Source organism: Seriola aureovittata, chromosome 2 (genome assembly GCF_021018895.1).
Source record: "Seriola aureovittata isolate HTS-2021-v1 ecotype China chromosome 2, ASM2101889v1, whole genome shotgun sequence".
Lineage (NCBI taxonomy): Eukaryota > Metazoa > Chordata > Actinopteri > Carangiformes > Carangidae > Seriola > Seriola aureovittata.
The window spans coordinates 5756406-5781687 of NC_079365.1; the positions used below are offsets into that span (position 1 = coordinate 5756406).

The 25282-nt window shown below is 41.1% G+C and overlaps 1 protein-coding gene across 2 annotated transcripts in view; it reads left to right on the forward strand.

Moving 5' to 3' along the window:
- Positions 1–25282, forward strand: part of cntn3b (contactin 3b) — a 55064-nt gene that overhangs the window by 13560 nt on the left and 16222 nt on the right. For both annotated transcript variants that reach the window (XM_056405423.1, XM_056405432.1), the window contains exons 4-12: positions 8357–8532; positions 12192–12290; positions 14872–15075; positions 17590–17692; positions 18035–18219; positions 18655–18791; positions 20972–21101; positions 21684–21834; positions 24219–24346. In XM_056405423.1, coding sequence (XP_056261398.1) covers positions 8357–8532; positions 12192–12290; positions 14872–15075; positions 17590–17692; positions 18035–18219; positions 18655–18791; positions 20972–21101; positions 21684–21834; positions 24219–24346 — 1313 coding nt within the window. The remainder of the gene's footprint in view (positions 1–8356; positions 8533–12191; positions 12291–14871; positions 15076–17589; positions 17693–18034; positions 18220–18654; positions 18792–20971; positions 21102–21683; positions 21835–24218; positions 24347–25282) is intronic.

A 25282-nucleotide genomic window follows, 5' to 3' on the forward strand; every position in this document is an offset into this window, starting at 1 on the left:
CCATATCCTACAGTGTTGAAATCATTTTTTTTTCATTAGCCACACCGCTTATCCTTTTAGGGTTGGAGCCAATCCCAGCTGACATTGAATGAGGGTGAGGGACACCCTGGACAGGTCGCCAGTCTATCACAGGGCTGAGATATTGAGACAAACAACCTTCATGCTCACATGCACACCTATGGGCATTTAGAGTCGCCAGTTAACTTAAACCTGCATCTGGGAGGAAGCTGGAGTACGAGAACATGCAAACTCCACACAGAAATGCCAAGGACAGCAGCAGGTTAGAACCTAGAACCTTCTAACTTTGAAACAACAGTGCTAACCACTGCACCACTGTGCCACCCCTGTTGTGTTGAAATCACAACATTCAAAAAATCATCATATTTAAAAATTATTTATAATAATGATGAAATTTGACAATTTTAGTCATGATACTGCCTGGGTACATTTTATTTTCTGAATCCATTTCAATGTGGCCAAATATACACAATGTCATAGATTTCTAGCACAGCTGCAATGAAGTATAACATAGTACTAGTGTAGTAATACCAAACACAATATAGTGTGATATCGTTTCTTTGTGTCATAAACATACAACTGCCCAGTCCACATGGACTGACAGTACACCATACAGTATATCTTTGTAGTATTATATGTATTGATAGCAAATAGAACTAGAGACCAGCACAAACAGTACTAGTAGACTGTAAATAAAGATGGACGTAGCCTCTGTGACGCCACCTATAGAGTGGTTTTGAAGCTCAGAGTGAGCTGCTCCACCATTGCCATCTTGGCAGTGTTTGACTCCACCTAAATGCCTCCTAATCCAAAAATCGGCAAAGAGGTGGGGCGTGTGTGGAGCCGAGACTTTGTGCATGCCGGTTTGTGGCAAGCATACACTCACCCACCTGTCACTCAAGGCGTCCACTCCCTCAATTATGCAGAACTTTGAGCTTTAATCAAATTTAAATGAGTACAGTTATCATGAAGGGGTAAATTAGACCAAAACCTTTTTTTTGTACCAGGCTGTAAACATGTTTATTTCTGCTGTAAAGTTGGGCATTTTAACATGGGAGTCTATGAGGATTGACTCACTGTTGGAGCCAGACACTAGTGGTCATTTGAAGAACTGCAGTTTTTAGCACTTCAGTGTTGGGTTAATTTTTCAGCATTGGAGGTTGGTGCTTGTTTGGACCACATCCATCTTCAAAGTTGATCTCAGTGAAAACCGTGCAAAGTTAACGGGTGTTAAAAGGTGTAACACCCGTTAACTTTGCACGGTTGTGATGCTAACCACAAAAAACGAAACACCCGCTAAACAATCTGTGGTAGTCCCCCCTACATTAGGCATCACCACACATTTTTCCTTAACAGACAGAATCATACCGTGAAAACAACACCAGCCACATGTTGTCGCAGCTGGTAAAAAAAAAAACAGCAGCTTAAATGTTGTCGTTTTATATTTCGTTTATATTTTTATCAGTGTCAGCAAATGTGACCTTTCTTGTGTGTCTGCCAGCGCCAAGCGCTTTGGTTTTTACTGAAGACATCAATCTTTCAAACCAGTTCCCAAATACATATAAAGAAAAAAAAAAAAGAAAAGAAAAAAAAAAAAGGCTGCAGGTTTTATCAAGCGTTACTCAAACAAGTCGAAATAGTGTAGTTGTTAGGTGAGCTAGTGGGCATTTACACCAGCAGGATGGTGGATGTGGGATCGATTCAAAATAAATGACAGCGCCCACGCTCGTGGAAATAAAAGAAGATGTCACCCAGTGCAACAGTGTGGCTCACTGATACATTTTTGGACAACAATGGAGCTCAATGACTCAGAGAAATAAGACACTGTGTGTCATACTTGGCAGAACATACTTGTTTCATTTCATTCACCTCATTGTTGGTGTTGGTCTTTTAATGGAATTGATTGACAGTAAAAAAAAATATAGTATGTAGTATTTAGTATCACCAGCCTTATCTTTAAATTGGGATAAATCCTGAGCAGTCGCTGTGTCAGTGTTGGACTGTCAATCAAAGGGTGAGTGCTTTAAGGGCTTTGCAGACTCATCAGTTTGCAGTGATGTTCAGCAATCACACATGAAAAAATCCATCAAAGAAAAAGACCTAGCAGACCAGAATGCAATGCAGACTGGCGTTCTGGAAAATGCAGGAAACCCAAGGCAAGGATGATGGAGAGTGGACACTGAACACTAAAACATAACTGTTTCTGTAATAGAGTGATATTAGTGATGTTTAACAGTGATATGAAGATGGATACGTTCTGTCTAGTTGATTAAAATACGACAGAACACAGAGCAGATGTGATGAAATTAGTAATTCCGGTGGTCATTGTGTTTCTGCTTTATCACCCTTGCGAGTTACAGTTGCTAGCTTTCTCCACTTTTTCAGATTTTGTTTTCACCACTCTGATGCTCCGCGTCCACCTTCACCTCGCCCACACGGTGACACAGCGAATAACACGAACGGGAACCCTGACAGTTCTTCAGTTGACAAATAGTCCAGCGTAGCACCAGAGCACACTCCGGGGCTCAGAGCTGTGCTTTATGAATACACCTGTCACTGTGTTTACTATGAATCTGCTGTAACACAGGATCAAGGGCACAGCAGTGATTGGAAAGGGGGAATAAAAAAGTGCTCTGGCTGGTGTCTGCTATCATGTAATGTGACTTCAGGCAGATGTATGACTCTACCTTTGTTCACGGGTTGGTGCGGGATAACAGGGACATAAATAGACCGAGGGTGTGATTATAAGATGTTACGTTTTTTTGGTATGAATTCAGTTGCAGCATAGAGCCTGATAATGTGTCTGGATGTGGAGACTGTTTCACGTTGGATCAATTTTTATCTTTTGGAGGGTTACTTGTCCTTTGATAGGGTGAGAAAATTCTGTGACCCTTGGGCTTATGCGATCATTTCAAAACCAGTAGGATAAACTAGAAAATGCCGGACTGTGGTTTGCAATAAAACTTTAGAAGGCTTTTTTATTTATCTGTTACATTACATATATTTTTTTACTTCCTTTAGTTTTGATTTGTGTAAAAACATCACATCCAAAATACAAAATTCGAATTGTTAATGTAATTATATCGTCTGATAAATGCATGTGACAATGTGTGTATAAACATTTGTGCACTTAGTACTTTATCTGTGTTAATGTTCCACTAATTCCAGTAGTAGCACTTTTGAAGCTGATACACACAGATACACGGACCCACACTCACACACACAGACACACAGAGACACTCACACTGACACAGGGTGGTTTTAAGAATATTTATTGTGTTACATTTGGCTTTCAAGCCAAATGAACATCAATTTATTAAAAAGCAGCAGCAATAACCTACTGAACATAATGGTAGAGAGTACCCTGGTCAGCAGTTGAATTTCCATTATCAGCTCTAAAGCTCTGTGTGTGTGTGTGTGTGTGTGTGTGTGTGTGTGCGTCGTGCATGCGTACGTGTGTGTGTGTGTGTGTGTGTGTGTGTGTGTGTGCACGAAACAGTATGTGGTCTGTGTGGTCACTGCTGTCTCTGTGGGTGTCTGGCCTCAAGGAAAGCCAGGTGAGCCGGTGCTGCAGTACAATCCCCAGTCTATTTGATGAGGAGACCTCATGTAAAATTGATGTGAACCTCAAGGTCATGGGGAGTTCATTCAGAGCATGCTCAGATCAGCCCGCGCCTGCAGCACACCGCAGAAAATAGGACTGTTCTCCCGGACTGTGTCCGACTCACTGTAAGCTGCTCTCAGCCTCGTGCGCTGCGTTTCAGTTACATGAAGAACTGCTCTGCCTGATTCACCTGTTTAATTATAATGGGAAAAAAAAAAAAAACGGGTGTCTTAATCTGCTGGTTTTGAAACACCAGGTTATAGAACAGTACATACAGCTGGTGGTTGGTTATTATTATGTTTTCAAAACACTAACATCTTGTTTCTGAAATCACAATAAAGTTCACTAGATTAGATAGCATGTTGTAGTGCTGTCTGAATGCCTAGTAAGAATTATTATACAGTAAACTGTATAGTCGACTCAAATTATCCCAAAAACCGGTATAGTCATTAACAAAGATCGATTGGTGCCATTTCACAATGAGGTACATCTTGTAAATGGTTCACATTGTAACTAATGGCTTTATTAATGGTAATAAATCATTTGTTAGTGTTCTATAGATAAGATGTAAGTCATTAATAAGAACAGATTTTTGAGGTGCCAGGTTGTGGAACTTCCCTCTCAGCACCAACCTGGGGATGAGACGCGACGGATCCATTTTACCAGCCTGCATGACAGCTAGGAGCTCACTCTCTCTCCCCTGTGTCTGCATGTGTGTGTGTGTGTGTGCTCTGTAAGTGCATGTGAAGGCATTGCTCCCCGCTGTTGTGTGTGTCCTCTGAGGCAAACTCGTCTGGCAGTGAAAAAAGGTGGAAAGAGTATTATTAACATTTACAACTGATTTACATTACTGTAAGAAACCTTTATGAATGGCTTTCTAACATATATAACTGCTTACGTAAGGGTTTATTAACCTTTATTAATGTATTTATAATAGATAATAATAGATAATTATATTTGATGACCCACTAACTTTTCATCAAGACCTCCCCTCTGATCATAACAATGATACGACCTGTAGGAGTGAACCAGCAGCAGGCGTATCATTGCCTTCATTGTTATGGTTATAATAATAAACACGCAGTTAAGGTTGTGGAACGGTCACGGATAAAAGAAACAGACATACAAACAGTGGTCTCCTGTGTGTGAAAGTCCTGCGTTTTGTCGACCCATAAAAGGTAAATTTGGAAACACACAATATAGTCCTCTACATAGAATTCACTATGTAGTGAGTGGTGGTGGGTGTAGGAGGTCGGGCACAAAGAACAGCTACAGCAGATGAGCGTGAGGCTGATATTCATCCTATTTGCCTGAATTAAGTCATTTAACTGTTTTATTTTCGCTGGTGGGAAAATTGTCCATTCAAAGTGTCAAATTTTAAAATATGCTCAAAATTCAAACAGTCCCCAGTCAGCAGTGAAAGCAGCGAGATTACAGCACAGCTGGGTTTACGAGATGCTGTGTGGCGTGTGCTGTGCTGATGTTTCTTCACGTTTTCTGAGTGTGAAGGTTCACATTTGTTTTTTCATACATGTCACTGTCAGAATCTGAGAAGTTGCAAGCGCAGGTTTGTTATTTTGTTCGCAACTGGTCAGTCACAGCTGCAATCCCCTTTTCAAAATGATCTTTTGAATAGTCCAGATGGCATCAGTGTTAACACCTTTCAAAGTGACAGCAGCCCATTTGCTCCCGTTGCCCTTTCTGAACCTTTAAAATCACATTCACCATCTCTAGATTCCCATGGAAAAAAAAAAAAGGCAAAGAGATAGGCGAATAAATTTCCCAACGTCTCCTAATATCAGAGGCTGTCTCTGGTGTTTCTGCAGCAGGAGTGGGTTGGTGGCTTCACTGATTGTGTTGACAGTGCAGAGACATCATTACACGCGGCCGGGGTGTGTGATCTGTCCAGGCTGCCCACCTTCCTCTCCCATTAAGTTCAATCATGCTGGGCAGCCGCAAGTCCAACTAGCTTCTCATCCGTTCCCATTTAACCTCCTCCCCTCCTGTACATACACAATAATCCTTCCTTTGGCACAAACAGAGGAGGCAAAAGGAAAAGGAGAATTCAAATGGAGAAATGCGGTGAAGACACCTCTGTAATATGTGTGTTTTATTTGAAATGGTCATTTTGTATATCGCAGTGTGTGTTTTCATATATGCTAAAAAACGAGCTGTGTCGTGACAAGTATAGAGCTTTTCTAAGTAATACCATTGTCTGAACACTGACAAAATCAGTCAGATTAAGTGACACAAGGACAGACTGTTAGATGAATAATGCAGGCTACGAAATGAAAGACAGCTTTGTCTTTTGTAGTCTGTCAGGCAGGAAACCAGGGAGAGCCCTGACTGGCTTTAGGACTGCATGAAGCATCATTCTAACTGCCTATTAGTTTGCCTGGGAGGGAGAAAAAAAAAATGATATTGATTTTTTTTCTCCTTATCATTGGAATTGTCATTTCACGGTGCTGTCGCTGAGGCAGCCTTAGACACGCGGCATCCCAATAAGCTTTTGTTTTTTAGATTGTATAAGGAAAAGTACATTTTCATCAGGTAATGTTCTGAGATAAAGTCCCGCTTCTTATAGGTACCCCTCATTTTGCATCTGCTTCAAATTCATCTCCGGCAGACTGACAGACTGTAGATTTCAGAGAATGAGATATGAAGTGTTTTCATTGTTCGGCCTGAACATTATTCAGTGTTTTGTCTCTGTTGGTAGCTGTGATTAATAGCTGTCACTTCCTGAACTCAGCTTGCATGACAGAGTATCTCGTGACCTTTCCTTGAGGGAAATGGTCTGTAGACGATGCAATATGAAGGTGTCAAAGCAATAATTCAGAAACACAGCCGCACAAACATAAACTAATTAGAAATCACTCAGAGAGAGCATATCTGCCAAAGCTGCACAAACCCTTTGGATTTGTAATGTTAATAACACAAAATGTTAAGACATTTTTAATCTGCACTGGAACTCAAATTCACATCAAATTACACGTACAGTGGAGGTACAGTCATGGGATTCATTTTTCATCCAAGGGTGTGCAGTGAGAAACAAGACTAACAGTCTACACCGGAGGTCACTAATAGGCGGACCTGTAACCTGTAAATGATTGAGAACTATTCAATTTTGACGAAGCGTTTCTGTTTTAACGGGCGCAGCCTTTACGTCACTGGTCATGTGACACTATTCAGCCAATCATTGTGACTGGAGTCAGTGAGGCGAGATTCACGAACCCAGAGAAGAAGTCGTAGAAATAAGTGTGGAAAGTGGGACAGGAAAGGAAAAGAAAGAGAGAAGGACGTGTTAAAGCTGATCATGAGATCGTTAATTGTAAATATGGATGAGACTGTTGGTTAACTGTTGCAGTTAAACATAAAGAGGAAAAATGAAAAATGAAAAAAACACTTTTTCATTTCATTTTGTAAAATTAAGATCATTATTATACCTTTTCAAAAGCCCTCATTTATAGTTATTAGGCTTCTTATTACAGCTGTTATTTCCCTCGAAAGACCAAAAGAACATAACATTATTATTATATTAATATATAGAGAAGGTATTGTTATTATTTTATAATAATTGTTAGATTATACATTTACTGTGAATTTTAACTGAATATCCGTGGTCTTCACCTTTACAGTGGTGCTTTGAGCGAAGTGCTAACATGCTCATAGTGACAATGCTAACATTGTTTACTGTGTTAAACATCTTAGTTGTTAGCAGTGGTGGAAAGTGACAATACACATACTCAAGCACTGTAACCTACGTACACTTCTGAGTTAGTTGTTTTTATACTTTTAATTTTATGATATTTTATACCTCTACTCCTCCACATTGATCAGATTTTATAAACCTATTATGAGCTTATGAAATATAATGCATTGTTAGACTGTAAATTAAAACACCCAACAGTATGTAAAATTAGAATATAAAAATTAGCTTTACTCTAGCCAGCTACAACATGCAAAATGCAGCTTAAATGTTATTGCATCCATAATTATGATCCGATAGCATAATATATAATTGCTTTTGTGCTTAACATACATTTGTTCAATAATAGTTGCATATTTTTCTTTTTACTTGTAACTGTTTTTAAATTGTGTTATAAATACTTTTACTTTAGTAAAAGACCCTATTGTGTTTTCTGCTGCTCTGTGTTAGGATGAAACATAATTTCCTTTATTCTTATCTGCACAAAAACACTTGGTCCATGAAATTTGCACCATATTTAATTGAAATCTGTCAACATGTTTTTTTGAGATATCCTGCTAACATTTCCACCAAGTGTTAAGGACATCTGTTCATATGCTTTTCTTCAGATATCCTGCTAGCAGGCTTAAAAATGGACCAAAAACATAACCTCCTTAGTTGAAGTAATAAAACTGAGATGAAATAAAATCCTCTTGCAAATAGCAGAAAATCAATATTCACCACAGTATATCTGCAAGTTTTGCCTAAATTAATGGCAAACAAAATACTTCAATGAAGTCAAATTGATGAAAACTGGGAGCTATTGCTGCTCACAATGTTAAGAAATGTTTCTTTTCTTCACCAACTTGCTCTAAGGGACTATCCAAACATTCAGATTTCTATGTTAATAATACTGAACCTTACTCTTATTACTCACCCTTTATCTTCTCAGCGTGATGCTGGCGGACCGATCAAATTGATCTCTGTGAAAAACACTGCGAGCATGCATCTCCAGGGGACTACTACTGATTGTGTTTGCGTTTTTCCAGATGGTCACTAAACGGAACACTCATTGATCTGGGGAATGACTACCGGCGTCACATGTCTGGGGGCAGCCTGATCATTAGCAACCTGGACAAGGACCAAGACACCGGGGAGTACCAGTGCACGGCCTTCAACACATGGGGCTCCATCCTCAGCCGCAGAGCCAGCCTCCAATTTGCATGTAAGTGATCCTACAATTGCTAACACGTTTCTGGCACCACTCTGACACAGTTATGACATTCTGGCATCTCTTTGTATCTGTTGTATCTCGGCCTGACATGTGTGTAATATGCTTATGGCCCCGGCCTCTTTTTTTTTTCCATTTATTATTCCAATTTCTCATTTAAATTGCTGGGGAATAGATTTTCGAGAGGGGAAATGGTAATCGAATGAAATGTCAGATGCAACAAACACAGTGGGTGAGGCAGCTTCTGACTGCCTCACAACTCCATTGATTCTCATTAGTGGTTCAAACTCTGACAGCAACTATGCTCAGTCCGAATTGCCTCAATTTTGCTGAGTGATATGCCAGCCCCTGTGATCCAGACTTTGAAGCAAATGAACACAAATAATGCTTAAGAAGTGTTTGTATCTTTGTAATCACCAGCCACTTCTTTATGTATAATAAATGTAGCAGATTGTGAGCGGATCAGATGGTGACAGTGCTGTCTGCTGCTCTGCCAGTCCACTGCTTAAAAGACAAAATGCGGGTTGGAAAGTGATACTGTGTAGTGGGGGGTCCTCCCTTTCACACAGGCGATACAGAAGCACCTCCCCTCTCTTGATCAAGCCTGCTGACTATTGATCATGTCCCACGGATAGAGAGCCTCTCACTTCCTTTCAGGAGATGGGTTGCCATTATCCCTATAGCTCTGTAATGAATCTCACTTTTGGGGACCGGGTGAAGAGCAGAGCTGCTTGACATTTATTGTCTTGCCTAAAGCACAGTGAGTGAGGTCTAGAAGATCAGCATGGCTGATACTCTGTTTGTCTGTGTAATGAGACCACTGCCCTAAGATAGAAATGCTGTGCATTCTTTGCTGATTTGCTGCACCCACTATAAGTTAACACGTCCTGTACACCTGCTTGTTCATGTTATTATCCAATCAGCCAATCACGTGAGAGGGGTTTGTCTGCAGAGAGGGGCGTAAGTTTTCCACGTCACAGAGAACCACATGAGATGTCAAAATGAGATGTTGTCTGCAATATGGTAGATCATTTGAAAATAATGGTAGCTGGACAAAAGAGGACATAAATTACTGCTTTAAGCCCGTTTCTCTATGATTTGATCAATAATTACCACTACTGCACATAAAATATTATAAGATGTATGTCAGTATGTATTACTGTGATAAGCTATCACTTGCCATCCATCCATATTCAACTTTTTATCCGTGTCTGGGTCGCAGGGGCAGCAGTCTATGGAGGGCTGCCCTGACGTCCCTCTCCCCCGCCACTATCTCCAGTTCTTTGCCAGTAGATGAGAGTGCCTTTCTGGTTGGACTGACAGTGAACCACTAGCTGCCGTGCACTGGTGATGACGTGTCGGAGCCTCCGTGTGAGACGCTTCGGTCATTAAATTTATGTTTTTAAAAGTTATTCAGCCGGCCTACACAGCGGCTAGCTGCGAGTTAGCATGGCTGCCATGCAGTAAAACAGTCGTTTTTTTTGCAGATGTCTCTTTTATAACGGTGTTCTGTGACGAAAAGGCTTTTTTCGCCACCGCAGGGGATTTTCTGTTGCAGTACCATGAGTGGCCACTAGGGCAAAGCAAATTAGCTAGAGCCTTATCCAGCTCTCATAAAATATCAATGCAGTTTACGGACCGACAGTCAAGGCAGATGCCTTCCCACCCTGAGTCTGGTTCTGCCTCTTAAAAGGAAGTTTCTCCTCACTACTCTCGCCAAGTGCTTGCTCATGGTGGGAATTGTTGGGTCTCTGTAATCAATATTGTAAAGAGTACGGTCTACACCTGCTCTAATTAAAAAGTACCTTGAGATAACTTCTGTGGTGATTTGGCGCTATATTAAATAGTGCACTACACTGAATAGGTAGATGCCCAAACAGAACTAAAAGGAGAATCTGAAAGTTGGACTTGAAACATGACTAAATGACATGTGGCTTCAGACCTGACTAAATGTATGCTTATATTGCTACATGTCTGCTGTAAATAGGCGACTATTTGCAAATACCATATCACCATAGTGTTACCATAAGTGGCAGAAACCATGCCTTTGCAGTCATTGTTTCTGTCACTTATGGTAACACTGTAATCAGAAAAATGAAACCCAAGTTCTAACAAATTAGATTTTTTGTTTAAAGCTATCAACCATACATCGAGAGGTCTGTGTTGTGATCCCTCTGGAGCAGGTAAAAGTAGCTTTAATCTAGAAATCTGCTGGACACAAAATATAACAGGAAATGCCTCCACAGCGGCGCCACTGCCTAGACCAATCATCTTCGAACTGTAATGGTCACTCTGTGTAATCGTAGGGCCAGCCATTCTTATATGGCAGAGACTGATTCTGCTTACAATGGAATCACTGCAGCTACAGTGAGTTTGGCCTCTAGCTCTCAGAGTTACAGTGTGTGGTCAGTTCACTCCAGTGAAGCCCATTATTCTTCTGCACAGAGGCCAGAGAAAAGAGAGGTGTCTCCCCTCCAGCACAGAGCCCCGCTACGTCTCTAACCTTCTCTGTGCTTCTTTGCACGATCCGGGTGAAGGAGTCATCCTTTCCTCGTCCACTAAGTAATTAATAGTAGCTCTCTGATTCACCTCCCGCTGTTTCCGAAAGCGTTGCTGTTATAATTATCAACCGCTAGTTATGCCGGGCTTTTTCAATCAGCCGGGAATTTGAATCTCGCTCCGCAGAATCATAAATGTCTCTAGGAGATGGACTCTGTATTTACTAAGGCAGCATGGTGAGATCAGAAGGACATCGCCTCTGTCTGTATTTCAAGTCAGCCATCTTCTCCTGTGGCCTCCTCGGTGTCCTGCCGTGACTTGGCTCTGTTTGATTCCACTGCGGTCATCAGAGAGCTGCTCATTAATCTTACCAACACTCTGTCCCACTTCTCTCCATAATCTTCCTTCTCCTAATTTCCCTTATCGGTCACACTGACTTTCTTTTGTTTGTGTTTGGAAGGCTTACTCCAGGCTGTTAGCCAGAGGGTGCAGACAGAGTGCAGAGCGTACTGCGGCAGCTTCCCTCCATCAGTCATGAAGCCAAGGATGGTTTATCATCCCAGGTTTAGGTTTTTTTTCTTGCCAGCAACTGTTCATTCATTTGCAGGCGGATAGATTGTGCTGAGAGTATTGATGGGGAAGCTAATGCTTTTAAGTGCAAGATTACACCACATTTAATAATGATGTTACTTATTGCTGCTGGCACTGCAAACTGTCATTTGTCATGCACACTCCCCCGTGTTTGTTCAGTCCGTGCACAGCGTTTCCTTCCCCCCGCCCGTGCTCATTTTATCCCATTTTCAGCCTAATCTCTTCCTTGTCTTGAGCGTAGTGTTGCAGGGTAAACGTCACAGAGTCAGGTCCATCTATTTTATCAGCACCCCGGATGCCTTTGAAAGTGTTGGAGGCTATCCCGAGGTGTCCCAGGGCAATCAATGATGCCCTATTAAAGCCCCAGCGCTCAAAATGTAACATCAAAAACATGTCTCAGTGAATCAGTGTGGGGAATTTGGGAAAATGTATGTCCCCTATTTTCAGAGCTATCTTTTTCAAAGAAACCCTTGGCAATATAGAATATTTAAAAAAATACACTTTTAACTGTCTGCTACTTTTTTGAGCTGCAATTCTTACTTTCCGTTTTTTTTACTCATCAGATCTTGACAACTTCAAAACCCAAACGGTGAGGAGTGCTGTCAACGTCCGTGAGGGCCAAGGAGTGGTTCTGTTATGTGGACCACCCGCACATTCTGGAGGTAAGTTTGCTAGATGCCACTTTTGTGCCTCTGCCTCTCGTTTCTTATTTAGACATGACTCATAGGAATTACTCACTCCACATGGCAACCTTTGATAACGGATTACTCCCTTACTCCAAACTTAATCGGTTTTTACACCCATTTATGTGTACACATGCTCTTAATAATCCTTGCCTTATGTTGTTTATACAGAATGCGACACAGTCAATCCTCACTTGGGTGTTTTTTTCACTTATTCTGACAATATTTCTAATAAATGCAATGCGTATTTTGGTAAATGGGCTATTTGCTTTCTTGTTGAGAAATAGATAAGAAGATTTATAACACTCTCATGTCTGTCTCATGCCTCCGCCAACAAGTCAAGTTGCTGGAAATATGGTCACAATCTCCACTTCCTGAGTTACAATGTTGAATGATAGCCATATGTGTTTTTGCAGAACATTATGAAGTCACAGTGAAGTTGACCTTTGAGCATTTGGATGTAAAATGTCATCACTTCATTATTTTATACATTTGTGTTAAATTGTGTCATAATTAGCGATTGAATTCCTGAGTTATGACCAAAAAATTCACAGTTACCAAATTAATGTTTTTGCCAAATCTAAAAAGAAGATTTTGAGATATTAAATTCAAGAGGTCATAGATGTGAGGTCACCGTGACCTTTGACCGCCAAAATCTAATCAGTTCATTTTTAGTACAAACGAACATTTGTGGCAAATTTGTAGGGATTCCCATGAGGAGTTCCCGAGATATTGCGTTCCCACAGCCAAAACCGTGTTTTGTGAGGTCATCGTGACCCTTGATCTTTGACCACCAAAATCTAAACAGTTCATCTTTGAGTCCAAGTCAATGGTTGTGCCAAATTGAAGTAATTCCCTCAAGGCGTTCCAGAGATATTGCGTTGAAGAGAATGGGACGGACGAACATATGGATGAACGTATCGGCGGACAGACATATGGACGGAGGGTTAGATGGAAAAAATAGAATTCCTCCGGCCCTGACTGTCGCCGGCATGGCAGCATAGCAAATATTTTATAAATGACAGGCTACAAATAGTAGATAAAGACGCCAACTGCTCAGCCACACCACCCTGCAGAAAACTGAGAACATGGACAATGGCTGCTGCCTACCTTGTCCCCCTCTTGATACAGTAGCCTTCACATTGGAACAACCAATTTCCTTCACAAGAGAACAGTTTGTAGCACAGTGCATTGTACAGCTGGTCTACGGGATAATGGGTCAGAGTACTCTGTGTGAAATACAGTTTGACAGCTTTCCCCTCTAACATAGGCTTATACGCGGTTGGCTGCTGTAACCGTAGTACTATTGTGTTTTCTCACATTTTCTGAAGTGAATGAAAGTAAAGCAGTATGAGCCCGCTGTCCCTTTCTTCCTTTCCTGTCCTGTTGCTCCCTCTCTAAATCTCCTTCTTTCTCTCTTTTCTGTCTTTTACTCCCCCTCTTTTTCACCTTCAATCTTGAATTTTAAAAGTATTGTTGTGCTACGTAACCTTGAATTCAAATCAACTTTATGTAACATAATAAGGCATCCATTCTGGTTTTCATTGAGCTTCCTTGAGCCTGAGTGCTGCAAAAGCTTTCTCCTCTACTACCACATTCATTGTCCCATTTCTCAAATATGACAAATTAAATATAATATCGTCACAATTAATTGTTAATGTGTGACTTTTGTACTCCAACATAGACATATGTTTACTCAATGGGCTTTATTGTGCTGCATAGGTCACTTTTTCTGTTGCATAAAGGCCCTTGTGTTATATTCCCACTCCTTCCTTGACTTGCAATTTTTGGCAATATTCTGTCCCTTCCCAATACAGCCACATAGTTCAGATGGAGGTTATGCTGACTCTGAACTGTGGGGCTCGTACTTGCCTAATCAGAGAGAGTTTTGCATCTGCCTCACTGCACCGGGCTAGGACGCTCGATCCCATCCGAAGCCGAGAGGCTCGCTCCCTAAAGGGGCGTGGGATATGCTTGACAGTCATTGCATACACCTTTTGACACCCCCTCACCTCCGAAGTAGTAGATTACATAGAGCATCTCCTCAGTCTTGCAAGTCCGGACAGTGTGCACTTTTCAGATTGACACAGTAATTCATCATGGCAGGTCTCTACTTTCCTATGATAGACCAGCTGCTTGTGAGCGGGCATGACAATGTATTCTTATTTCTTTTCGTCATTCTGTCCATCCCTTCCTCCATTTGTGCCTCCCATGAACAAAGTCACTCAGGGACCCGGGGAAAGGAGGCCATGCGTCAGGGGAGGGCCACTGACGCACTGTAATCCATTTTGTTTCGCTCCCTTTCCTTAGGTCTCCCATTTCTTCTGCACTGATAGCTGTTGCATTTGCCATGTCTTGGTATCTCTTCCCAAGGAAACTGTGATAAGGGAGAGGAAAATGACATGCTAACATTTTTAAGCCACAGTGGAATATGTTTCACTTCAGCTGTCCCAGCAAAGTCATGATGTAGATTGAACATGTGTTGAGTCAGTCAGGCTTTCAACAAGTAGTGATAGTAAATCATTAACAACAATAATGATTGTTTTGTTTTCCTCTCCAGAGCTGGCATTTGCATGGATCTTCAATGAATACCCATACTTCGTCCAACAAGACAGTCGTCGGTTCATCTCTCAAGAGACAGGGAGTCTGTATATCGCTAAGGTGGAGCCCTCAGATGTGGGAAACTATACCTGTGTGGTGAACAACACCGTCACGAGGGAGAAGGTGCTCAGCTCTCCAACACCACTGGTCCTCAGAATTGACGGTAAATGTTATATACCTTTACTTTGTACCCTGCATCTTCATTCTTCCATCCTATAATGTTCTGTCAATTGCTCATGATATTTTTGGCTTTGGGCTTCGTTCACGTTTTATATAGCTTCAACACTAATCATTTAAAGGTACCATATTTTACAGTTCTCCTGTGTTTTATTTAGTGTTGATCCATAAGAAGATATATTTGTGGATTTAAGAACCAAAAACCATCTCAATGTAGTTTTACATCTCCTCTCTCAGGCTTCTCTCTGGAGCTGTAGTAACAACAGGTCAGTGAGCCAATTAGAAGAGAGGAGGCTCTGAGCCTCTCTTGTGATTGGCTGACTGGTTTCTGAGTGATTGAATAAAAACATAGCAGATTTCAGGTAAACACTAAGAGAAACCAGATCCTGCAAGGTTGGGTGGTGGGTCTGGCAGGGCTGGGTTCGGGTCGGGCTGAGAGAGGTGACTGCTTTGTTATGACATCACAAAGTTACAGAAATGATGACAGCTCGTTTTAAGGCTCAGTTTCTGAATACAGGCTGTGTGCATTTCTCTGTGGACTGAGAGATTTGATACTTTCACTGTATTGATATAAAACTTGGACTTGTTTTATAATCAAAAAAAGATATTGGAATGTCACTATCTATAATACCAGACTTTAAATAAATATTATAATGGTATTGGGAATAATACATGTTTATTAAATCTTCATGTCAGCTAATACCCATCTGTGGGTGTGGGTAAGCAGTAATTTTGCCATGGTGATTTAAATTGTGATTATTTTCATTTAAGTTACAGGCCTGTATTTGTGGGCCACATATAATTTCACTAAACACAATCATATCTTGTTTCCACATGTATAGAATCTGATGAAATAATACAGATGACTGTTGTTGAGAGTTCAAACCAGTCAGTCAGAGAGAAGTACCCTCTTCAGTAAACTTATTTAGTCTTCAATAGAAAAACTGACCACTTTAGCTCTATATATAAAAATGTAAAAATGTAAAGCTGGTGTTACATTCATAGATATCAGCTTCATAGTTCGTCAGTTATGACAATAATAATTAAAAAAAAGTCACATCTGACAATGTTTGATGACACCTAATGCCACTGCTGACAGGTCTGTACTTAGGCTGTTTGAGCTAATGCTAATGTTAGCTCCACAGACTGACAGGACAGACTGCTTCATAGTGGAGGTCTCAGTCTCAGATGAAATGATGCTCTTAAAAGTTAAACTGGTGCATTCTGACAACTCTGTTCACCAGCTGTCTGTCACTCACATTTTACAACTACTGAGCTAACTGCTAGCTACCTGTCTGATACTGACGTGAGACAATGACCTAGATTGTTTATATAGAAAAAAACTTGCCACTCGCATCTTTTATAAACAGTAAAAACACACAACCAAGTCCATATCCTTTTTTACAAATGACAGATTGGCGTTTCTTCTTACACAAAAAAAGTGATGTTAATACAGCTGAGTACATTTACCAGTGGACATCCTCATTATAGACAGAGAAAAATCAACAGTTGCTGGTTCAACCTTTAATTTGCAACATGTGAAGACCCAGTGCAAATAAAGTTCCTGCTCTTGTAATTTGGAAATTGCTCTCTCTTAAATCGCAGTTTCAGTATCAAAAGAATTAATTAGTACGCTACGTATCACAGATGATTGAGCAACGTTTCACTGAATATATTTCAAAAGGATTTGAGAGCCTGTTTCAGATATACACTCAATATACACAATTCTGTTGAAAAAACCCAACTTTTTATGACGTAAAAAATCACCAGAATAATACTTAGATATCGAAATCTTCAGTCAGCACTGTAATAGGTTTGTGGCAACACTTTCTATAAGGCAGCCTTTATAAAGGGTTTGTGAGTTTTAACTATTAGCTTAAAAATATTATTGTTTTAACATTTAGGGAATCTAACAGAAAAGTTACATTCTATTCTTCAGAGTACCTTTGGGGTTACCAGGTTGTGAATCATCTCTTCCTGCTTGGTAAAGTAAAAATGTTGTTGCTCTCTGTGTTGTGTTGATGGAGACCCAACTCCATATTCTGTATTTTTTCCTCGCTGATACAGCTTTTATAAGTCTTCAGTGACTCTTATTCTGAAAACATCCACAGGACCCCGAGTGAGCTCTTGCTGCCAGACTGTGGGGTTGTAATTGGTAATAGTAAAGGGCATACTACTATCTCTGCGAAGAAGTCTTTGACCCCTTCTAGTGATGTGAATATAAATAAAGTCATAAATGAAGTCGAATTGCCACAGGTGATAAATCTCTGCTCAGCAAGACTTTCCCCTGATGTGTTCACTGAATCTTTTATAAGACACCTCTGATTTTTTTTTTCCTCTTTACCTGCCCTTCAGTGGTCACTTTTGCTCCGTGCGCATAAAGACTTTTGTGTTAGCCGTCCCATTGTGTTACTGCTCCCCCTTTGATCCAGTGCATGTGTAATGTCTGCTGTTAATCACTGATGTAAAAAGCTTGTCGTCTATTGTCTCCTTTTTGTAGGAGTAATGGGTGAATATGAACCCAAAATAGAAGTTCATTTCCCTGATTCGGTTCCAGCTGCAAAGGAGTCGGTAGTGAAACTGGAATGCTTCGCTCTGGGAAAGTAAGTCAGCCCTATTGTGTTCGTGTGACATAAGCTGTAGGCTCATTCATGCATGAATTACTGCTACTCAAAATGATTTAAGGATGCACAAGCGTAACATTACTCATTCTCAGATTCATCAATCCACAGTAGGGCGAGGGGCCGCCACATGAAAAGACAAGGGAGCAGAAATCAGAGTTTCTTTTAAGAGCTTCTGAAATCTGAGCGATCACAGTTTGATTTGTAGGGAACAATAATTCCCAAGGCTTTTGCTTCAGCTACTTTTTCTTCTGTACTTAATCACACTTTGATCACAGAGACTGACAGTTGCCATCACGGGAACTTTTTGTTCCTCTTTTGTAGCCCCGTCCCAGAAATCAGCTGGAGGAGAACCAGCGGCGTCCCTTTCCCCAACAAAGTCAAAATGAAGAATTCAAACGGCGTCCTTGAAATCCCTAATTTCCAGCAGGAAGACGCGGGGACGTACGAATGTACGGCGGAGAATCGGCGAGGCAAAAATGCTGCGCGGGGTCGTATTTCATTCCATGGTAAGTGAACCGTTTCAAATTGAATGACAGTGAATGCATGAAGATGCAGAAATGAAAGTGCGCCTGTTACAGATAGACACATTTGAACAGGAAACATGCATGGACCAGCAGTTTGAATCTCATTTGTTGGACAGAAAACCCATTTGTCTACAGCGTGAGGGGCATAATGTCGCCTTGGAATTGCAGGATGAAGCTATTGATTCTGGCTGTAAAAGTGAATATTATTTTATCGGATTTTCCAGTCAATAATCAAACCTGTTTACAAACCTGTGTTTTTCATTATGTTTATAATCCACTTGTCAAGTTTAAACTTTGATGATTTAATGCAAGGCTGCTTTAACTGCTTTATGATTTTCTGACACCACTCCTTACTAATCCACTACTTCTATAATTAAAACACATGTTTGAAAAGGTAATCCTCTCATTTTTTCCAAGCTAAACCTCACTGGCTCCAGACAATGACGGACACAGCTTTGTCCATCGAGGAAAATCTCTTCTGGGAGTGTAAGGCCAATGGAAAGCCTAAACCGTCCTACAGCTGGCTGAAAAATGGGGAGCAAGTGATGGCAGAGGTATGGAGATCTGTTCAGTTTCCCACTGTAATACAGACCGGTGATGAGTTAAAACCTGAGTAAATGTGCTTAGAAGCATACTGAATGCAGACAAATGTGGTTTAATGAGTATGAGAATGGTGTTCCCGTAAGTGTTCCCGTTATCCTGACTCTCCACCATTGTAATCGGCTTTCATTTTTAAATCACTTTTGCACTGACTAGCTACTGCATTTACACCTGGTTGAGATCCAAACAGAGTGTGAGCTAGACCGCCTCCAGATATGGTCTAGCTGATCTGATGACAGTCTTATCACAGTGTGTTTTGTGGGCATTTACACTGTATACATTATAATAGGCATTTTTTTTGGTTATATAGGTAAGACATCCAGGTACAGACTGCAAGTTAGGGCCAGATGTAAATGGGACCTTGCTGTGTGTTCAGACTTTTGACTGTAAATAAAGATGGATGCAGCCTCTGCGACATCAGCCATAGGTTTCTGAAGAGCGGTTTTTAAGCTTAGAGTGAGCTGCACCACTGTTGCCATCTTGGCAGTGCCTGACTCCACCCCTAACTTCCAGCTAATTGAAAAACGGGCAAAGAGGTGGGACGTGTGTGGAGCCGAGACTTGCCAGTGCCTGCCGGTTTGTGGCAAGCATGCGTTCACCCACCTGTTGCTCAAAGCAGCATGCCCTCAATTACGCAAAACATTAAGTCTTAACAAAATTTAAACAGGCAAGTTATATAAAAATTCACCCCCTGTTCGGATGTCATGAAGAAGGAAATTAGCTATAGAGACCAAAACCGTTTTTGTTCCAGGCTGTAAACATGTTTATTTCTGTTGTAAAATTGTGCATTTTAACATGGGAGTCTGTGGGGATTTACTCACTTTTGGAGCCAGACTGGAATCTATTGAGGAACTGCAGTTTTTGTCACTTTTTTTGGGGGCATTTTTGCCTTTATTGTGATAGCACAGTGAGAGACAGACAGGAAAGTCAGGCAGAGAGAGAAGGGATGACATGCAGCAAAGGGCCGCAGGCTGGATTTGAACCAATGGCCACTGTAGTTGGGGCTAAGCCTATGCGGTACGTACTCTACCAGGTGAGCCAGCGAGGCGCCCCAGTTTTTGTCACTTATGTGTTGGCTTCATTTTTCAGCCCTGGAGGTTGCCATTTGGTTCAGAACGAATGCCAGGTGTATTTTAGAGGCAGCACGATTGTATTCAAAGTCCATGGAAAGACGCAGTCAGATGCAAATTTGAGCGCCTGAGCCGAAAATGTTTGAACTTGAACAAAAAATCTGCATAAATCCTGAGGATTTATGAATCTATTTGATAAATGCAGAGAGACATGAGTGCAGAGTTCAGTCAACACCACACAGACACTGTTGGTGTGTAATGTTCCTAGCTAGCTTATGGCTTACATGAACTTGTTTGAAACCCTAATGGTCTAGTGGTCATATTTCTATAAATAATGTGTAATGTCTTAATTTCTTTTTGACACAGGCTTTTGCTGTCCTTTTCTCGGACTTCCCTTTCTCTCTTTTCAGCCAGAAGATAATGTTTGATTGTTTTTATTCCTCACTTCTAAACAGACCTTTACGTGTAAAAACAGGGTGTCCATTTAAAATAGCAAACAACAAAACAGGTGCTTACATTTAATTTGCTGCCAAATTCAAACTTGACTTGGGTCACTCTGAAGGTGGTTTTGTGGTAACTGTGTAACTCACCGGTATATTCAATTTGACTCAGGCCAAGCCCTCTATTTGCATCTATAATTTAGACAGCACTGTAAGAAGCCACTCCCCCTGCAGCAGAGAGGATCTCTAACTAGCTCATTGGGCTAAAAATCTTAGTCTTGAGTCATCATCCCGGCTATCATTACAGTTTTTCCGACTGAACAACCACAGCAAATAAATGACTTTTTAATATGCTGCTGGTGCTGTTCTCAACATTGCTTCTTTTCTGCGTATCTAAAATGCAGGTTAGCGGCTTTAGCCACTCACCCTTGCTCCCCGTCTCCTCCCCCCATTTCCAAGCTGAACATACGCAAAATGCCACGAGGCTCTATAGGCTCCTTTTCTTTTCTCCTCTCCTGCTGTCCTCCTCCCTTCATGGTGCCCCGGTAATTGCTGCTGTGCCTTTGGACATAATAGACTGGCCTTGCAATGGATATGCATAACTGTTTTCTCTCTCCTCCTCAGGGCCGGGTACAAATCGAAAACGGGGCCCTTTCTATAGCTGCGTTAAACCTGTCAGATTCCGGGATGTATCAGTGTGTGGCTGAAAACAAACATGGCATTATTTATTCCAGTGCCCAACTAATGGTGTTAGGTAAGCTTGCCTCCCTCCCTCTGCTTTTATCCTGCTTATCTGTCTCTGCGTTTGATCATCTCCTAAGATAAAAACCAGCAGCCTGCTACAGCTCTCCTCAGCAATCAGTCTGCAGACTCATTTGATGTCACTATGGGCTCTGCTAGCAAAAAATATGAATCTGATGGAGTGTCTCATTTTACTTTGAGTCGTTTCATCATATTGATTTCGATACTACAAACGCATTGCTTTGTGGCATTATGCGTGCTTTCTCATGTAGATGGGGTATTGATTTATTTGTGAAGCTTTGATGACTTCCATCTGACTAAGACTCCAGAAATTCAACATGTGATGAAACTTGGGTCCAAATGGCGGTTGACAAAATGTGATGATGAGCGTGGATAACGGCTGCAGCCTCTGCAGGGTGAAGGTGATCAGGGTGGATTTTATAGTCGAAGGGTGGGGTGGCAGGTGGGTGCATTGACTTTGGCCCATAGGCTTTTCATGCTGTGTTCACGCTGAGACAGCATGGCTGATCTGCATAGGTTTAGCTTGCTTATGTTTTTTTAATTTCACACCCTTTCTCTGCTCTCTCACAAACAGCTTCACCTCCCAGTTTCTCCAAAAGTCCGTTAAGGGCCCTGCTAAAAGCTCGCTCAGGCAGCGAAGTCACTCTTGAATGCAAGCCTCAGGCCTCGCCCCCAGCAATTAGCCTGTGGAAGAAAGGGAATGAGATCCTGCAGAGGACTGAAAGGTAGGATAAAAGTCCAAGTGCATATTCCGAGCAGGTTTCGTTCACAGTCACTGCAGGCCGACTTGTTTTTATAGTGTATTTGGCATTTGTGCAGATGCATAGAAGGAAAGGCTAATGAGGAGAAGGAGAGCAGGGCACCCACCACGAAAATTGCACATGGCTAATGAACTATGCGCACCGTCATGTGCAAATAGCTTGGCGTGAGGGATGTAGATGCTAGCTGGTGGTATCAACAGTGCATGCATGAAATATTTAAGAAGATAAAAGATTAGCAAATGGAGTCACTGCTGAAGATAAAAGTATATCTGCCTTTAGATAAAAGAAGTAAAACAGAAGCAGTTGCACTTGTAATTACCTGAGGTAAAAATGTTGTACTTTGTTATGACAAACGAATACAACTTGATTCATGCAATCACTAAAGCTGCAAAAACAAAAATCTCACTAGATGAAAAACTCCACACACAGACATGATGCCAACAATGAGCAAACTTAAGGTGCCACTTAAAGCGAGATAAAAGTGGTGCTTGATTTAGTTTGTTGTCCATCTCAAGTCTGATTTTTTATTGAAGCCACCAGGAGATGAATTTGAGCTACTGAATAGATTTCAAACAATACTAAACAACTAATTAAAGGTGGAAAAAACCAAAAGCAAATCAGAGGCAAGAAATGACACATTTGAGCAATTTGCACACTTTTCATCATCCTGATTGGAGGGAGAAGAAAAGCTTTGATGGTGACTGAACCTTGCTGCAAGTTAGCACGCACATATTGAAAATTTGTCGCTCACACACAAAAAAACACACAGGCAGGACAGACAGAATAAAAACAAACCAAACACACGCATCCTAGCGCACTGTAGAAATGCTTTACTTTGTGCTTTTTGAATCATTTCTATGCTGCTTATTCAAAAGGAGGTCTGAAAGAGAACAATGTGAGCAAAGCATCTTGTCAAAACAGCACAGAGGCTCTTTAGTTGGCTCCAGATGGGGAGTTGCAGCTATGGCTGCAGAAAATTGGTAAAATTCCCAAGCTGAATGACATTTAGCACACTGTATGTGAAGCCCACATACCCTTTCAAGGTGCACAACACTGGATGTATGAGGACACTGGATGGGGAATGTTTTCTCCTATATGCAGTCACGCTGTAAATTGGAGCAGTGTTTAGAAAATGAACTGAGTACACATTTTGTCACTAAATACCAAATCAGTTAAAGGTAGCTTCAGTCAAATTATGAAGTACATATTTTGACAATTACCCCATCGTGGTTTCTATCCATGCAGAGAGCTTTAGCTTAATTTAGAGATATCAATCTCTGAAATAAATGCCTCCGCCCCACTGTCCCTTGTTACCCTGGATAATCTACAGAACACACTGTCAGCAGTTTTTATCTGGACTATTTCTTTGGTAGAAAATGGCTGCAACGAAAACAGTGTTTACAGTGAGGTCTATGATTTATCCAGACGTTGCTTCTGGAAGACACATTGCTGTTGACGTTTTTTTCTATGTAGTTTTTCAATTCTTTTGAGCGCCACAAACAAAATTCTATTCACCATCGTTCCCCTGGGGGTTGGAAGCTGAGCGCTCTGAGGCAGATACCTTTGTCCAAAACCTGGGACAAATAAAATACAAAATATCTGCAAGGCTTTAGGTGACTCAACAATTTAGTGGGTCAAAATCTGAGGTTTGTTTTCAGAAAATGGCTATTTCTAAGCAAAATATCACAGTATTACATAAGACGTAACTATGTGGTACATGATGACATATTTTTTTGTTGTTTCTTATAGGTTAGTATGAACTTTAGAGTGCACTGTTTTCTGGGACACTATGTTTGCTTATGCAGCACTGTATTATATTATGTATTATAGCATGTCCTGGGCTTATCCAGCCAGTGAGTGACCCCCCCCAGCATGATAGAGGTTCCTCTCTGACCTTAGCAGCATAAAGCCTGTAAAGCACATTTTATTTATTCATTGAATTATTCAGCATTTCTGTTTGTAAAGTATTTCTTTATTCAGTAATGTGTCCATGAGTTTAGCTTACCACTGAGTCAGTGTGATGGGTCACCCTACCTGCTGCTAACCCGCCTCAAAGAATTTCATTTTTCTAGGCTTTAGGGGAAAGCTTTAAAGTACCAGGGTCAAAGTGCTTTTTGAGTGGCTTTTCCATTTTAACAAGAGTGTGATTCCGGTAGAAACACCATACATTAAGCTTAGGCTACTACATGGAAATTAATAACAATTACATTGAAATAAAATATCACGATAATAATGAATATCACCACAAAATAATGACTACAGTCAGCACCACAAAGCTCAGCACTTCAGTCTATCTGTACTCTCTGCACCTTTGTCAGTACAGTAAGAAGCTGTTCTCCTACCCTCAGGATTACTTTGCTTCCCAATGGAACATTAAAGATTGCCAACGTAACCAGACGGGATGCAGCCACCTACACGTGCATCGCTAAGAACCAGTTTGGGACAGCAAGCACAACTGGGAGGCTGCTTATCACCGGTGAGTCCTTCTCTTCTCCATCAACAACATCCAAGAAAGGAAATTCACTCTCACTAAGTTCTGCCTCCCCCTTATTTATTATTATATTATGCCTGTTATGCTATGTCTGTCAAACTTTCATGCTACTGCACATATATAGTATCCACTGATAATGGTGGTAGATTTGCCTCTCAAGTTTTGTTGAAATGTTTGAAACAATGGGTTTAACAGAAGAAAAGAAAAGCAGATTCTCATTACTAACTGGCAGCTGTTGATTTGGATGCCTGTCATTAACAGATTTTATTAGCTGTAGCTAGCCTGCTAACTAACTTGGTAAAACTCCTTCTCTTGCTTACTTCTTAAAGGAGCTATTTGCAAGTTTTGCTAATGCTACGTAGCCAGCGTTACAGTTAGCAGCTGTCTATGAACCAGTCTAGAAGAAACGTTGTGAGTTCAGCATCAAACTTCATTCCTTTACTCGCCAAGAGCTGTCTCCAAGCAATTCAAATTTTGAGTCTTGTCTCCATTACGTCTTTTCTTCTACTGTATTTAGCATGCTAACCAGCTAGCCCCAGCCCGTCTCGTCATTTTCTGATGGCAAATTAGTGTAGCCTCCAATCTGCCCTGAAGATGTAGCGTTGCTCAGAGGGTGTATTATAACCTCCTGTCTTGTAAACGCAACAATGGCTGAGTGACAGCCACTACAACCTGCTCCAGCAAGAAACCATGTTTGACATTTTAGACCCCTTTAGTGACTTGCTGCGCACTGCTTGTGAGAAAAAATAAGAAAGATATTCTGTCACCTCTAACTTTCTCTCTGAGTGATCAGTTTACATTCAAAGCACAGTATGGGGATTTTGTCAGTCAAAGTCATGGTTATAAAATCAGGATTTTAGCAGTACAGAGCAGCAGCATGGAAATGGCTTGGAAGTGACTGCTGGTTAACATGTAGTCTTA